Source organism: Canis lupus, chromosome 5, assembly GCF_003254725.2.
Source record: "Canis lupus dingo isolate Sandy chromosome 5, ASM325472v2, whole genome shotgun sequence".
Lineage (NCBI taxonomy): Eukaryota > Metazoa > Chordata > Mammalia > Carnivora > Canidae > Canis > Canis lupus.
The window spans coordinates 12,511,368-12,527,921 of NC_064247.1; the positions used below are offsets into that span (position 1 = coordinate 12,511,368).

The 16,554-nt window shown below is 47.5% G+C and overlaps 1 protein-coding gene across 1 annotated transcript in view; it reads right to left on the minus strand.

The window, feature by feature from the left end:
- Positions 1-1,615: 1,615 nt before the first annotated feature.
- SORL1 (sortilin related receptor 1) overlaps positions 1,616-16,554 on the minus strand; it is a 157,086-nt gene continuing 142,147 nt past the window's right edge. Inside the window, exons 42-48 of the mRNA XM_025465194.3 lie at positions 15,844-15,963; positions 14,866-15,030; positions 13,448-13,622; positions 11,893-11,999; positions 9,023-9,215; positions 7,292-7,504; positions 1,616-5,902 (exon numbers count right to left, since the gene is read on the minus strand). Coding sequence (XP_025320979.3) covers positions 5,835-5,902; positions 7,292-7,504; positions 9,023-9,215; positions 11,893-11,999; positions 13,448-13,622; positions 14,866-15,030; positions 15,844-15,963 — 1,041 coding nt within the window. The 3' untranslated portion in view covers positions 1,616-5,834. The remainder of the gene's footprint in view (positions 5,903-7,291; positions 7,505-9,022; positions 9,216-11,892; positions 12,000-13,447; positions 13,623-14,865; positions 15,031-15,843; positions 15,964-16,554) is intronic.

A 16,554-nucleotide genomic window follows, 5' to 3' on the forward strand; every position in this document is an offset into this window, starting at 1 on the left:
TATCTCATATCATATATAGATAGTCCTATTTATGACAGCTTAATTATTCTTAGTTTTTCTTATAACATCAGGCGATCTGCTTTTAACAATCTTTCCATTTTTAATATGCTGTGAACTGGGGAATGGAAGTCAGAATTGGGGGGGACACTGTGTCCCCCTACGACTCGGAAACCATGTCCTCCCAGAGTTGAACTTTGAACCCAACACATAATAGGTAATCTTAGATACAGTGGTTCTCAAGCCAGATTTTATGGTAACCCAGTCTGACTTGATTCACATTAGCTATATATTTTAGTGGAAGGGGAGGAGTGTGCTCAACCACAACCTCCTCACCCCACCCCCCGAAAAAAAAGAGTGGCAGATACGGGCAGTGCCCAGGCCCTGTCAAGGGGAACCTTTACTGAAGGGACTTCAAGGATCAAGTCCCCACTGGCAAGACTTTCTTAAATAGAAACGGATACAGAGAGTCACAACCGGAAGGTTTCCAATACTAACTTCATATGGAGTAGATTATTCTCATAGTGGAGTGTCATTTGTTCGTTCATTCAATATTCATTGGGCAACCACTATTCTCGCCTGGATCCCTCCCATTTCCTTTCTTCTGAGTCTATGTCACTAAGCAACCTTCTAGTTGTGTGTGGCTTCCTGGGTAGATGGCCCTATAGGGGGAGAATGCATTGGCCGTGCTAACATCCTATGTGACAGGACTGTTGGCCGTGATGAGCTAATAGATGGGCATTATTTCATTGCTGATCAGTCTCATGAGCTTGGTTAAACTGCATTTGCCCACAAGAGATGAACTCACTAACGTGTCGACAAATTATCCAAGCCCAGAAACCTACGGGCAAGGCCATGACCAGGTAAACTCATGCTTGGGATTCCTCAGGGTGTGAGGTGCTGGACCGTGTTCTGACTGAACCGTGGCAGGGGGGCAGCATCTGGGGTTACGAGTCCCTAGCTCTGGGAGCTGGTTTTGCCCTCACACTCTGGTTTCCCCTACGCCAGTTACTTAACCTCTCTGAGCCTCTTTTTCATCTCCTACAAAAAGTTCTTCAGTTCTATTTTGGCTCAGTGTTTAAACAAAAGCAGCAAACTAGCAGATGTGTTGAATTAAAAACACCTGTGCCCCTCCTTCCATATTCTCCAGTCCTGACTGATGGGTCCACCTGCCATTCATCTACCCATCAGAGGAGCACGCAGCATTCTTCTGACTCCACCTCCCAGGGAAACCTCCTCGGAGTGCTCTTTGGCACACAGCGCATCACACTGCTGTGCTTTCTTCTCTTAGGCTTGAAAATTGCCTTCTTAGCAAATGGTGTCTTAGCAAATGTAGTGACAGCTTTAAGGGAGCCGCTGCTCCCGTGGAATAATTCTATTTACTTCAAAACAGCCGCCTTGACATCTCCCCACTCCTCAGCCAACACAAAGGCATCGTGTTCTTCAAGGAGCCACCACCTGAGACCACCTTGTTAATAACAAAAATGTTCCAGGTCTCTGTGTTCTCTCGTCTATGAAATAAACATCCTTCTAAAACAGGCAAATCGAATGGCGTTCGGAGACTGTATAAACCATCTTTATTGCACTCAAAAGAATAACTCGAGACACACGCAGAGAGTAGATTTTCGTAGAGGTGTTTCCTTGACCCAGTTAAATTTTTATTCAGTGAAAAAAGTTGACATTGAGGCAAAAATTATCGTAAAATTGTGCAACAATATAGTAAAATCTTCAGCATAAATCAGTGATTTGGAAACGTATCAAGGCGATTGAAATCATAAATGCCTAATTTCACTTTGGAGGGAAACAAGAATACAGTGTTTCACTTTAAATAAGAACAGAGTAGGCCTTTATTTTGCTGCCAATACTTCAATTTTGCCTAAAGTTTCTAATAATTCATAACAAGAGTCTTTAAATGAGAAATGACATGGAATATCTGAGAATGATGTTCCACTTCAGCACTCACACTTATCCCATTTGCGTCATTATAACATGAAACGAATACCATTCTTAGGTTACTTGGCTCTGAGGATTTACTTCATAATATGGCTGCTCGAAATTAGTGGGCGGAAACATATACACAACCTATCCTCCCTCAACCCACATCCGATGGTGGCTTCCATTCTGAGAACATACTCATTGTCTACGTACCCAACTATCTGTACCTCTTGTTATCTATTCCATATCTCAGTCTTGCATAGAAAGTAGTCTATATAAACTTAATGCACTGGCTCTTATTACACAAAAGTTGTACCTGAAAGGCAGCACACACTCCAGTTTAATAAAAATAACATACTAGGAATGTCAAGATACAATCCCAACAAAGTGAAGATTCTGCACAGAGTTTTAGAGTCAATTCTGAAAATCAATATGGAGATGGTATTCAGTTGACTTCTCTTCCAGACCCCTTCTCTGAGGGGTTTCCCAGGTCTGCCGGAGGAAGAGAAGAATCTTCTTGGGGATTCACCATCACCCCGTGAGTAGGAGAGTGACCAACCAAAGCTAACAAGATGAGGTATCTGCCCTTAAGGATGTACTGGGACTGTAATCTTACAGGATGGAGTGACCACTGGGTGAATATTTGACGGCACGATTCTCCAAGGGGGAGTGGGTGATTATCTGTAAGAGCCTAACCACACCATCACTCTCCCCAGGTCTCCCCCAAATGGCCACTGTTTGAGACGGGTTACATTCCTTAGATGGCTGAAGCACAGCCTAAATCTAGTAGGCCAGGATGATGGGCAGGAGAGAACACAGAGCTGTGTCCCACACCTCTCCCACCTAAATGTCCCTAGTGATATGGGCAGAGATGGAATCCCAGCCACCTCTCTTCCCAAAGTCCAAAGTTTCATCCAGTTACCCAGCATCATATAACCTTGTACCCAGTATGTCAGGGCAGCCAGTACTTAGTGGAGCTTCTCACCTGTCATCTGCAGAGACAGGTCTCCTCCCCGGACTCTTCTGCAGAATTCTACTCTCTGTCATTTCATCCGCCTGGACCCGTATCTCACAAGGCTCAAGGGGCATTCAAGATACAAAGGGGCAAAACTCAGCTTCCAGAGAAAATCTGTACACAATCCCCCTGCCTGCCAAACTGGAGTGGTCCGTTGGTGGCCCATGTAGTCCACGTGGATGTGGGCTTCGGACACTCTAACGTGGGCCGGGAGAGAACGAAATCTTTTCCTGGTACAGTGTGAACTTCTGAGGTGGCATCTCCAACAAAGGTACAAAAAAAATAAAAATAAAAATAAAAATAAAAAGCCCCTTCTTCACAAACCACCAGGGGCTCCAATCAGTCACAGTGAAGACAATTATCGGGTCCCTTCAAAGGCTGCACATACTCTGTGTTCTCATTTCCTACGGCCACTCCAACCTCTGGACTCTTGCAGATGGCAGGTGTACACCCAAAGCCCACCAAACTATGCAGAAGGAAGAGTGCGTGCGTGAAAAGTTCATAAAAATATACAATTTACACATAGCTGCATCTACCTAGCTTAGTCTTCAGAAACGTAGCTCTTCTGTTTATAGAAAATACTCTAGCCCTAAAAGGCTGCTTTTTCTCAAACAGCACAGTGGCATATTCTGGGGGGAGCATGGGGGGGAGAGGAATGGCCGGTCTATACAGTACTATGGGCTGGCCCTGGGAGGCACTGCTAACAACGACCGGATGCTCAGAAATATCTCACGTTGTCCACCGGAGTCACAGGCTCTGGAAAAAGGCTTGCCTACAGAATAATGGAAAATGAAGTCTCAGAGCCTTTTATATCAGCTTTTACGAATGCCAACAAAAAGTCGGCAGAAAAAGAAAAGAAAATATACTTTCTAGTGCTTCAATTAAATGACTCTGCCTCCCACCTGACTATTCATCTTTCAGCTACTTAAAGAGCTTCACTAAAGGGGAGGGGGGGCAGCGCTTAGGAGTTTTGAACAAAACTCCAAGATAAGACGGGATAAAGTCAAAGAAATGCCATTCTTTAAAAAAGTCATAGAGGAAGGGGAAAAAAAAACTGAGGAGGCTCATCGTGATCACCACTTGTTAAAATAACATGGGGCCTTAGCACGTGACATACCACGTGTCTACAGTTTAAAATACTCTTTGTTATATATATATATATATATATATATAAATTAAAATTTTTTAAACTAAAAGAATTTAATTGGCTCTTTGTTTTCCAGGCAATCACTAGATAGAACAAAACTATATTCTCACACAAGAATGATACTTTTGGTTTAAAGAAAGCAAATACTTGTGAGAAGATGATACAGTGCACCTCAGAGGAGATGGGGCCTTTACAAAGCTTGCATATAAAGGATGCATATTCAGAAATATGACTTTGGAATATCCCCAGAGCTCAAGGCTTCTCCGCTGAGAAGTTCTGCAGTGAGGCTCATACAGTAGGAGTCACGGCAGCACTGGACATTGGTGCCTACGAGCATCAATCCATGGTGGATTCCACAAACCTATCAAGTGGCCATGATCTGAATACCGGGGTGGCACTGAAAGGCAGAAGGAAAAATTTTTAAAAAGCTCAGTTTGAAAAAAAATAAAATAAAATAAAAAAAATAAAAAGCTCAGTTTGTTCTACAGACAGAATAAACTGTAGTGTTGCTGCGACTGTCAATTGGACAGAATGGTCTCAAATCCATCCATCTCCTGTATCCATGTGTGAATGGCACTCTTTGCACTGGGTGGGGGTACAGGGGAGGGGAAGGAAAGAGAGAGAGAGAGAGAGAGTGAGAATGAGAGAGAGAAGGCACTGACCCAATTCAAAATGACTGCATATATCAGGTATAGAGCTTTCAAGACAGTAAGTGGCCACCCTCAACATAAATATAAAACTTTACATTCGAGGTTTCGAGATTCTTCTGTGGTTAAGTAAAAACCACATATCCGCAAAGGACAAAGTAGGTACTCGATCTGCCAGTGTATCTATCATGGCACAGATCTGGAACTCTCCCACGAGCAGAGTCGTTCGTGGCAATGACCATGACACCAGTGTATAACGAAGCAGTGCTGTCATCGTGTAGCGCCGAAGGCTACATCTTGTGCAGAGGCGTATACAGTGAGATTCTGTCCAGTAACGTAAGAGAAGATGCTGTGGCTTGCAGGGCCTCCCGAGCTGCAGCTCTGTTTAACTGAAACTGAGCAATGAGTCAATGTGCTCTCCTGCCAAACACCATTAAGTGACACACAAGCGAACAAAAACGGCCTGTTCCGCGAACGGCAATGAAACTGCTTCTGGTCCCCACCTCTCAGCCCTGCGACCCCTCGTGACGTGCAGAGTCAGATGACCACTAAAGCCTTGCCTCTTACGGAGTCCCAATAAATTAACAAAATTACAGAAAAGAACCTTCCCTTCCCCACCCCCCCCTCCCCGAATACACGCAAACACTTTCATAGAAACTAAATCCGAACAAAATTTAAAATTTGAGCACACTTTCAATGAGCGGGGGTGGGAGGGATTTCACCCATCACCCTCTCTTGAAGTTTTTTATTTAAATACATTTCTGTGTCTTAGAAAAATAAAAAGAACGGCCAATTTACTGAACCAAAATTATCTCACAGACTTAAAAGCATGCCCAGCAAGCACAGCCCTGTAAGACTACATTAATACGAAATCAAAGCAATTTGGTTACTAAAATCAACCTGGTTTGAAGTTCACAGTTGATTACTACAAAGTGTATTCATTCCTTTCTTTCCTTTTTTTTTTTTTTTGTTTTGTTTTTGGCCCATATAAAAATAACATATTGCAACTCAAAGTGCATCTTTTAAAATAAACCATCAACTATCTTTATCAAATAAAATATTTACACCATTTGGTTTCTAGTGAGGAAAGCTTTCAGGCTATCACCATGGGGACGTCGTCTGAAAATCCAGTTATCATAGGAGCATCTTCATCATCCTCTCCTAAAGGCAAAAGAGTAGGTCTTTGGTGAGTTCCAGTGGACTGGCACCCAAGCCCAGCTCCCACTGCTCCCCAGCCACCCCCCAACACCATCAAGAGCCCCAGCCCGGAAAATCCGTACACAGCACGCCAGGCACGGTAGCCAAAGCTAAAACCCAGCTCAGCTCCCCACTGACACTCTTGGGTCAACTTTTCCCCATCAGCGGGTGGCCGGGCTTATTTTGATGGTAGCTTGAACTTAGCCAGATAAAGAAAGCAAATCCCTTAGGAAGGAGAATCTTATTACCTACCCAAAAGCCCAATGGATGATCTGGCTCCCCTAATTTGAATGATCCACACCTTGTGTTCACACAGTGAAATTTCATAATCTGTTTTTCTCCTCCTGAACCCACACCGCTCTAAGGGAAGAGATCTTAGAGGGGTTTAAACTCTTTAAGGACAGCTTCCCAGACTAACGGATGTCTCCTTGCAGCCCCCGGTACCATCCTGTGATCCACATTCAGTGATCATTGTGTGGTATCCCAATGGGTCCAACTCCTTTTGTCCCCACTAACAGATGCAAAGAACCCACCCCATTCATTCATTTTGGCAGACCAAATACTTGTACGAAGCGAGACAGGAAACTGAGAAGAGGAGGGTGCAGAGCTGATACAAATGATCAATGAACGGGGAATACACAAGTATTTCACAAACAAACAAACAAAAAAATGGCTATGTAAAAATCACATTTATCATGAGTTTGGGGAAGATCCCCAAACACACCTGATTTATTAGATCAAGTGGTCTATTGGCTCTATTGGCATTTAGTAATTGGAGCACGTAGACACTTTAAATGGGATATTTCTTTTTTCCATACCACGTTATGGGTAAAAAAAGAATGGCCGAGAGGGTTTCACTAGCTATCCGAAAGACAGCCCGACGGAAAGGCTTTCTTCGGACAGAAGTCATCTGGGAAAGCGTGACTTCCTCTCCTGACAAGGCTCTTCAAAGATATCAAGACCTCCAGATCCATGAAGGGTGAGAGGGCTCAGAAATTCTTGACGATCTGCTGATACTTCGGGAGCGCCCACAGCCCAGGGCCTATCTCTCCTTCCTGTACCAGTTCTTCCACAAAACCTGCTCCCGATCTCGGGCCAGGACCACACCACGGAAGGCACTACAGGTATTTTAATTTAGAAGCAAGTGCGAAAAAAAAAAAAAAAAAAAAAAAAAAGAAGCAAGTGCGAAGCAAAGGGCTCCACCTGACTTGACCTAAAGCAGTGAGATCCCTGGCTCACGAGTCACCCCTCTAGCGTCAGAAGAGGTATTTCCTACCCAAGGAGCTGGCTTTGTGGGGTCTGAGCTGGGGGGATGCCCCACGCGCCCTGCCCCACGCGCCCTGCCCCACTCACCCAGGTCATCCCCCGAGGAGAAGATAGCCGAGCCCAGCCGGGAGCTGTAGTGGCTGTTGGCGAAGGCGGTGAAGCTGCTCTGCAGCCTCCGATGCTTTGTGTACAGGATGGCGAACCCGACCCCCAGGCTCAGCAGAATCAGGAACAGGATGGGTACCACCACGGCAGCGACGTCAGTAGACCTGGCGGCCTGAAACGCCGAGGCGCCCCCACCTGCCAAGGCCAGAGGCCAACACGTAAGCCTCCAACGTGAGGGCGGAAGGACCCACCGGGCCGCTCGACACCCGCCACCAAAAACAGCTACGGGTTTGCCAACAGTTACCCGAGCCGCCTGCCTGGCGTGACATGTGCCTGCCTGCGATGCCTGCCTGTTTTCCCGACGCCGTGCCACGAGCTGCGAGACCACGGGCCTTGTGCATGCAAATACGGTAATTACATTAGCCTCCTAATCACGGCCTTGTTGTTTATTTAGATAATCTCTTGGAAGGGAGACCTTTGTTGGGGTATCAACATTGATTTCATTAGCATTATTACTTAAGACCACTTGCTTGCCTTACATAAGAGGATGTGAAATCAGACCACTAATTAACGAGATTGCAATTACTTCCCCCTACTTGGCACCAAAGTCACTCTGAACTGCAATTACCTGAAGCTCCATTAAGTGATACAAACGAGATTCCTTTACTGCAACACTGACTTAACAGCTCATGAAGTTTTATGAGGGTTTTTTTTTGTTTTGTTTTTTTACTTAGATGAAAGAGAGAACCTTTCTGTACACGTTTCACATTTCTAACGTGCTCTTTGTAGAGCCAGTGAGGTGCCTGTGACCTAACGATGATGCTCACTTCCTCGTATCTTAAACAAATGCCGGCTCGATGCTGATGTACTGGTAGATCCGCCCCAAGAGGGCTCTAGGGCAAAGCCATCCATCCCCCTGTTGGGTTTGGGCCAGTCTTAGAACATCCTGGGGAAGGTCTGAGGCAGAGGGCAGGAAACGGAACTTGGGAGTCAGTTGTAGCCAAGGAAGCACAGTGGACTTTTCAGGTCCCATAAGGAGTCTCGTCAGGCTTGAGGTTATTGGTATCGGGCAAAGGGGTACAGGCGAGGCCTGTGCCTCACAGGGAAGGCTCGGTGGCTACCCAGGGACTCATCCCAACCAGATGTTCATCAACAGGGGCCAGAGAGCAGCCATTTCTTGCAAGTCCGGTCTAACATCTCAATATGCATGCCTTTAATTTCTCTTACTATTTTTTTTAAAGATTTTATTTCTTCATTCACGAGAGACACACAGAGGCAGAGACACAGGCAGAGGGAGAAGCAAGGCTCCCGATGTGGGACTCGATCCCAGGACCCCAGGACCATGACCTGAGCTGAAGGCACAGAAAGCATGACCTGAGCTGAGGCACCCAACTGCCCCAAAAAGAATATTTTAAATGCACTTTAGAAAGACACATATTGGGGTGCCTGGGTGGCATCCGATTCTTCATTTCAGCCCAGGTCATGATCTAGAGTCCTGTGTCGGGCTCTGTGCTGAGCACAGAGTCTGCTTGGGATTTTCTGCCTCTCCCTCTGCCCCTCCCCCTGCTCTTGTGCACATACAAGTATGTACGCGCTCTCTCTCTCTCTCAAACAAATAAAAGCTTAAGAAGATACATATTCACCAAACCCTGCTACATCCTTCATCTAGTTCCCCAGAACTGAAGACGGAAAGTGACCACATGAGTGACTTACCAGACCCCAGCTCATCATACAGCAGGACAGCAGGCTCCCCACAAATCTGGCTGCCAAAAAGGCATCTTGCTTGCACAGTGAAAGTATAATTATGACCCAATTTCAGGTTGGAAATTTTAAAGAAGTTGTCAGTAGTATTCCCAAGGTATGCTGAGATATTCATGGCACTATCAAACATGTGTATCTCGTAGCCCTGAAAACAAAGACACGAAAGATTGTTCAAGAAGTTAAATAAGGAATCTGACAGCTTCTATTACTAGTTCCAACTTTATGTGAGCTCCTTATTGCAGGCTTTTCTAGATGCTAAAGCACTCCGGGTTTCTTACTAGATCTTTTCACATTACCGCTGAGATAGTGGATTCAGAAAATGGCAATTTTCCCATCGCAAACGTCTTAAATAACTACCACGCCCACTTACGAGCTGCAAAGTGGAAGTGAAAAGTGTAGCCTTCATAAAAGCCATTTTAACGAATATTCCAGCACACATTCAAAGTGCTGGTCAACAGTCCACTCATCTCACACAATATCAAATGCCACAAAGAATCCGGACAATTCAGCAATAGCTCGCTGTAATGGGATTGGACTCATAATAAATCCAGGTGGCAGGGGATGCCAGCAGTGGGGGAAGAAGAGTCAGGACATTTCTCGGTAGAACAGCGCGTGGGAACTCCACTGGCAGCCCAGGCTCGTTCCCTAGCTCCTTGAGGCTGATGGTGGCACTGGACCAACCTGGCCTTGAATAGAAGGTGCTTCGAGATCAGGCTGGGATCAGAACGGACTACTGGGCTGCCCTGCTAATCTCCGAGCATTCTGGTGTCAAAGCTACCAACTCCCACCCCGCCAGCCCCCCTCCCAAAGACCTCTTCTCTGATCTCTGCTCCCATGTTAGGCCCCACTGCGCATTCACGGTCTCTTGGTCCCCATTCCATTGGCCTGTCTATTCCCTGAACTGTAAGCCTGGGGGAAAGGAGGCCGTGCTACATGCTCATGCCAGAACCCTCCCTCCATTAGGACTGAAGTACTGACCCGTCACCTCAACCTGAAAGCCGGGCTGCTGCCACCCAGGAGGGATCCCCTGATGACCACCAGCTTCCAAACCGGGCCTCCCAACCCCATCCACCTGGAACCCCACTCCTGTAATCTCCTTTATAAGCCAGCATGAATTATTTTCTATCTAATGTATATTTGCTGTAGAATTCTTGCAAAATACATAAAGGTATAAGGAAAAACATTTAAATGACACAAACATCCACTGACATTTATTTAACTAGTCCTCTTCTGTTGGACATTAAGGTCATTCCCTTTTTCTTGCTATCAGAAATAGAACTGCCCTGAACAGCCTCATACACAAATTCTCGATGTACGTTGTTTCTTTAGAATAAGATCCTGAGGGATCCCTGGGTGGCGCAGCGGTTTGGCGCCTGCCTTTGGCCCAGGGTGCAATCCTGGAGATCCGGGATCGAATCCCACATCAGGCTCCCGGTGCATGGAGCCTGCTTCTCTCTCTGCCTCTCTCTCTCGCTCTCTCTCTGTGACTATCATAAATGAATAAAAAATTAAAAAAAAATAAAAAAAAAGGAATAAGATCCTGAGGGATGTCTGGGTGGCTCAGCGGTTGAGCATCTGCCTTCGGCCCAGGACGTGTTCCCGGGGTCCTGGATCGAGTTCCACATCAGGCTCCCTGCATGGAGCCTGCTTCTCCCTCTGCCTCTTTCTGTGTGTCTCTCATGAATAAATAAGTAAAATCTTTAAAAAAAAAAAAGATCCTGAAAGAATTGCTGGGTCACAGGGTGTGAACGCTTTTTATGTTCCTAATACGTTACATGAAAGTGCCTTACAGAAGGCGGAACCACTTCATTTTTCCAAGGGTGCTAACCTCCCCGACCACGACTCATGCTGGTGATACTTTGTCCCCCAAAATGTAGCCTGTTTAATGGGACGGCGTCCTATCCTTGTTGTTCACATTATCGGTGAGGTTGGGTCCTTTCTTTCTTTTGCTCACCGCTACTGGGGTTCTTGTTACCTATACTTTTTTCTAAATCAGAGTATTTTTGATTTGAACTGCTTCAAACGCTTGCTTTAAATTTGAGTAGATTACTTAGATGTCTCAGTTGGGAGAGTTGTGAGAATCTTCAAAGTTTAAACTAGTTGTGCTTCTGGCTTTATGCACAGTGACTGTTTATAACCCCCGCGTGCTCTGTGCCTTCACCATTCCCCCGGAAAGAGCCACAGGTGATTTATCTCATGCTTTGCCCACCATGGGGATGAGCCAGGCCCACTCAAGAACCTGTCCACCTCTGGGTGGCAGATCTATTCCCCATGTCGCTCTCTTTCTCCCGCTTCCTACTGTGAATCCAGTAATGGGTCTGCCCATGACAAGACAAAACAGAGTGGGGAACTCCATATGTCAACAGACTCTCTACAAGCACATCCCACTCCCTCGAACATCACCGGAAAGAAATGGCGAGGCCAGGTTGAGGCTGTAGGTCATTCCTAGCACTGAAGGCACAGCCCAGCTCTTAGACTGGCTGCGAAGGATGGGGCCCTGGTTCCGACGTTGAGCTGCACCCAGCATGCACCCAGCATCGTAAGGCCCGGGGGAAGGGGGGGTTCCAGCCCGTTTCCCGGTCTTTAGAGGAAGACAAGTTCAGGAATGCAAAGTGCTTAGTGCAGAGATTCTCGTCTTTAATGGGCAGTATAAACATTTTGCTAATGAGCAAGCCCACAGAAAATGGTCCTTTAATCCTCAAGTTTACTCCCTTGCCCTGTTCTTTTTCCCCATCTCTGCCAGCGTGCTGTTAACAAGCTCATCTCTAAAACTGCATTTCAATTAGATTCCCAAAGTCATTGAGGAGGAGGGAGGAACTCACCCTGCTTTCATTAAAATGCTTCTCCTTCAGAGCCAGACTTTTCCAAAACAAAAGAACGTGGTCATTTTCTGTGATGATTTTTAAGGCATCAGGTGCGGATAACGAAACTGAAAATTAAAGATAAACAGCATGCAGTCGGTGGCTGTATACTGGAATCGCCGTTTTCCTGTCTGGCCGAGAGAGGTTAAATAATGCTAACTTGAGGGGCACCTGGGGGGCTCAGTCGGTTATGCGTCCGACTCTTGGTTTCAGCTCAGGTCGGGATCCTGTGGGTCGTGAGATCGAGCCCCACGTCGAGCTCTGTGCTGAGCGTGGACCCTGCTCAGGATTCTCTCTCCCTCCCCATCTCCCTCTGCTCTTCCCCCTCCCCAGCCTGCTCATGCTTGCTCTCCCTAAAATAATAAAACATTTAAAAAAGAAAAAAACTAATACTAACTTGGAAGGCCAGACTAAGGAAGAAATAAAACACACGTGTTGCTTAGCAGAGAGCCTAGCACCTGGTAGACACATCCCAATGAGGCATCTCATTTGTTGTTGATTTATTAATACCTTTATTCAAAGATTTGGACAGTTCCTAATTTCATGGCCCTCGGAAGCACAGATGGCCAAAACCAAACTGGGTGGGCAAGAAAGGGAAGGGACGGGATGGGATGGGCCACAGTTTCAAACCCCTGCTGGAGTGCTGCTCTGGTTCCAGCCTGTGTTCCTGCTCTCCCGAGTCCCGTCCCAGGGCCTGAGGAGCCTCAGAGCTCAGCTCGGTGAGGGGCGGGGGCTGTGCATGAACACGGAGCCCTGGGGTGACGCAGTGAGTCCCACCCAGGCCCACTGCTCACCCCACCGGCCCGGTGGGGCTAAGCCTCCATCCCGGACACTCCGCTGCTCTCTCTGCTGCGGCCCCAGGACCTGAGCTTATTACCTTCCTCCAGAACCAGAGCCTGACTGCCGAGCCCCCGGGGGGCCAGCAAGTCCCCTTCAAGCTACTGCACAGGTACTGTCTCCCTCCTCGGCCACACATCATTGCCATGAGGAACCATGTGACTTCGACCCCAGGTTCCCATTTGTGGCTTTTGCAGCGAATACCCAGTTTTCATTCCTAACCCTTTTTGGGCCTCCTGCTCTTCTCCCCTAGAAGGGTCCAAACCAGGTGGGCAAAGGAGGGCAAAGAGACACAGTGGATGGAGAACAGCCACCCCCGTCCACCACCCTGCAGTGCAGGCACTGGGCCCCCCACCCTGCTGCCCACTGTGGGGGAGTCTGCACCTCCCGAGCGGTCCTGGACAGAGGTTCTGTGTCGGCGGGTGTCCTAGCAGCCCTGCAGGTCCCTTGCCATGTGGAGGGACCCTAACTGCTCTCCCGTTTACCTGTGGTGATTTTTTTTTTTAATTTTTATTTATTTATGATAGTCACACACAGAGAAAGAGAGGCAGACACAGGCAGAGGGAGAAGCAGGCTCCATGCACCGGGAGCCCGACGTGGGATTCGATCCCGGGTCTCCAGGATCGCGCCCTGGGCCAAAGGCAGGCGCCAAACCGCTGCGCCACCCAGGGATCCCTACCTGTGGTGATTTTTATGCTGGAATCTTTGCTCATGTTCCCCAGCTGGACGATGATGTGGTATTTCCCTCCGGGCTCCAACTTGTTCAGGGTGTACTCCACGGTACTGTTGCGGGATTTTATTTTGTAGCTCCTATCGCTCTTTCTTATTAGATCTTTAACAGCAATTGCATATAACTGGGACAAGAAAAAAAGAGACCTTCATGGTAACCAGAAACTTGGATTTTCTTTTTATTTATTATTATTATTATTATTATTTACTCTTTGCCATTCAGGGGCGGACGATGTAACCAAAGCATGTCAGGGGCTGTGACCCACAGCAACAACCTTCTGAGGCCCGCAGCCTGGCTCTGTTCTCTGGAAAGCCTTTGGGGAAGCCGGGTCCGCACCTGGAACAAGCACTCGCTCCCAGAAACGTGCGCAGAATTGTTAATTCGACCCCAAAAAATGACCTTGGGAAGTCACTTTTCTCGTGGCATCAGCACATAGGTGAGAACAGGCACAAGAAGAGTTCTCATTCAGTGTTTAGGGTGACTCCCCAGCAGTCATCGTTCCAAGTGTGGTCAGAAGACACACAAGAGGACAAATTCTACGTACTGTCTCCCTGGTTGCCGTTTACCTACACAGAGGCAAGGGCAAGGGCAAGTGCAAGGCCATGGGGCAGCTACCAGAAGCCCAACTGCCAGCAACCTAGCACAGAAAACCACCCACCCCCAGGACAAGGGAGAGGCAGGGAAAAGCAGCCTGGGCCAAAGGAAGATGGGAGCTGTTTTCCAGAATTAGTGCCTCTTCTTTTATTTATTTTTTAACTTTAGTTTTTCTGGAGGGGGAGAGGGGCAGAGGGAGACTCTCAAAGCAGGCTCCACGCCCAGCCCAGGGCTCGATCTCACGACCCTGAGCCGAAATCAAGACTCTGGACGCTTTATCAACTGAGCCACCCAGGGACCAGCCAGTAAACTTTTTTGTAAAGGTTCAGGTAGAAAACACCTTTAGGCTGTGAAGGCCAAATGGTCTGTTCCACAACTATCCAATTCTGTCGTTTGTGGCATGAAAGCAGTCACGTGACTTGACTGCTCATAGCTTGGTTCTCATAAACTGTACTGACAAAAACAGGCAATGAGCTGCGCTTGGCTGCCAGGCCTCTGTGTGCCAACCCGCTTTAGAGGGTCAGGGAAGGGCAGGTGAGACGGCGGACGAGACCCAAGGGACAAACAAATGTAACGGCTCGAAATTACGGAGCCGGGACAACTCAGAAGAGGCGCTTGTAAGGGCCCCATCTTTGGGCACACAGATACGGGGAAGCGACATCGTCCTGCTGAGCTCCTACCGCCCAGCTTTCCTGCCCCATGACTATCCCCTTCCCCCGCCAACCACGCCAAGAACAGGAAGGGCTGGCCGGATGCCTGGCCCGCTCGCTCACCAGGTCCTGGTCAGGAGCATCATACGGGGACTCCCACTTGATGACAGCAGAGGTTTTGCCGGTACGAACCACATGGAGGTGCCGAGGTGGGAGCCTGCTGTCTGGGATCATCCTCACCACAACGTAGTCAGAGGACGGGCCCTGGTAGGGCACCACCACCCGGACCTGAAACCAATACCATGGGGACGCATGTAGTCGGCACTAAGCCTTTTTTTCCCCCAGCGAAACAAGGACACACGTACACGATTAAAATTCAATCAATATATAACTAGATAGAAAATAGAATTCTCTACCTACCCCAGATGTCTAATCCATTTTCCCAGATATGGCAAGTTTTATGTGCTTCTTTCCAGAAATGCCCTACACTTAGGTAAACACGGATACATGTGTGTGCATATAGATGTGCATATGCGTGTATATATGGCCTGTTTTTCTTAATTTTTTTACACAAATATGAAAATATCACACATATCTTTAGGCTCTTCACTTGTTTTACTTCAAAAAAAGCAGAGATTCCTTTTCCACCTCGGTTCTATTTCTTTTGAAGGGTTGCCCTGTATTCTTAACCGGGCTTCTCTTGAGACTCACTGGTTTCAAATCCTCTGCTATCACAAGTAATAGTTTACCGAATGCCTTTTTCCATAATATATCTTGGCACACATGTAAAAGTACGTGAGCTAAATTCCTAGTCCTGGAAGTGGAATCTGATGACAGCGGTTTCTCCATTCCTGCGAATATTTATCCACCTGCCGAGTTCTCAATCCCCCACAACGGAGCTGCAGTCGGTGATGGGGTCATTCTGTTCTTCAAGCAGGAACCTGACACTTCTACAGGAGAGGAGCCACCCTCCTGCACACACACGGATCCTGGAGTTCTGCTTCCAGCTCCCCAGGTCCTGGGCCTGAGCTTGGAACCCAGGATTTAAACCATCCCTAAAACACAGAAACTCCTCGGGACTCCCCGGTACGGGAAACTTACCAGAAACAAATACTGCTCATCCCTACTGACAATGACCGTTTTGTTGTGGAGGGAAGTAGTCAAGCTCTTCGGATTGCGGTACAGGTCAAGGAAGGATGTAGCATAGAAAATACCATAAACCTGGCAAACGGGATGAAAAAGGACATCAGCTCAAAGGCCATTCTCTTGACATTCCTAACTGATGGCCCTGGGAACGGCTTCAGGAGAGCGCAAAAGAGAGAAGTCTTCCTTCTGTGTTTATTTACAGAGAAGGTGCACTGGGCAGGTGCGAATCCCGCCACCACCAAGATAAACGTGGTGTGCTCTCTGTCCTCAAAGTGCTTGTTTTGTTTTTTTAATAAAGATATTATTTATTTCAGAAAGAGAGAGAGCAAGGAGAGGCAACGAGAGAGGGGGAGGCAGACTTGCAGCTGAGCAGGGAGCCTGACTCGGGGCTCCATCCCAGGACCCCAGGATCATGACCTGAGCCGAAGGCAGACGTTCAGCCGACTGAACCACCCAGGTGCCCCTCAAAATGCTCGTTTCTGGGGAATGAGGGGCAGAGAAGAAAAACGGACACAATTATAAAGGATGAGTTGTAAATACGGAACAAGACATCCTGTAGGAGAAGAGTGGGGTTCTCAGAGCAGGTGGCCTGCTACTTGCAAAGCATGGATGGAAGTGCTGATGGGGGTGGGGGAGCCAGTGTGTTCATGGAGGGAGGCTGAGGAG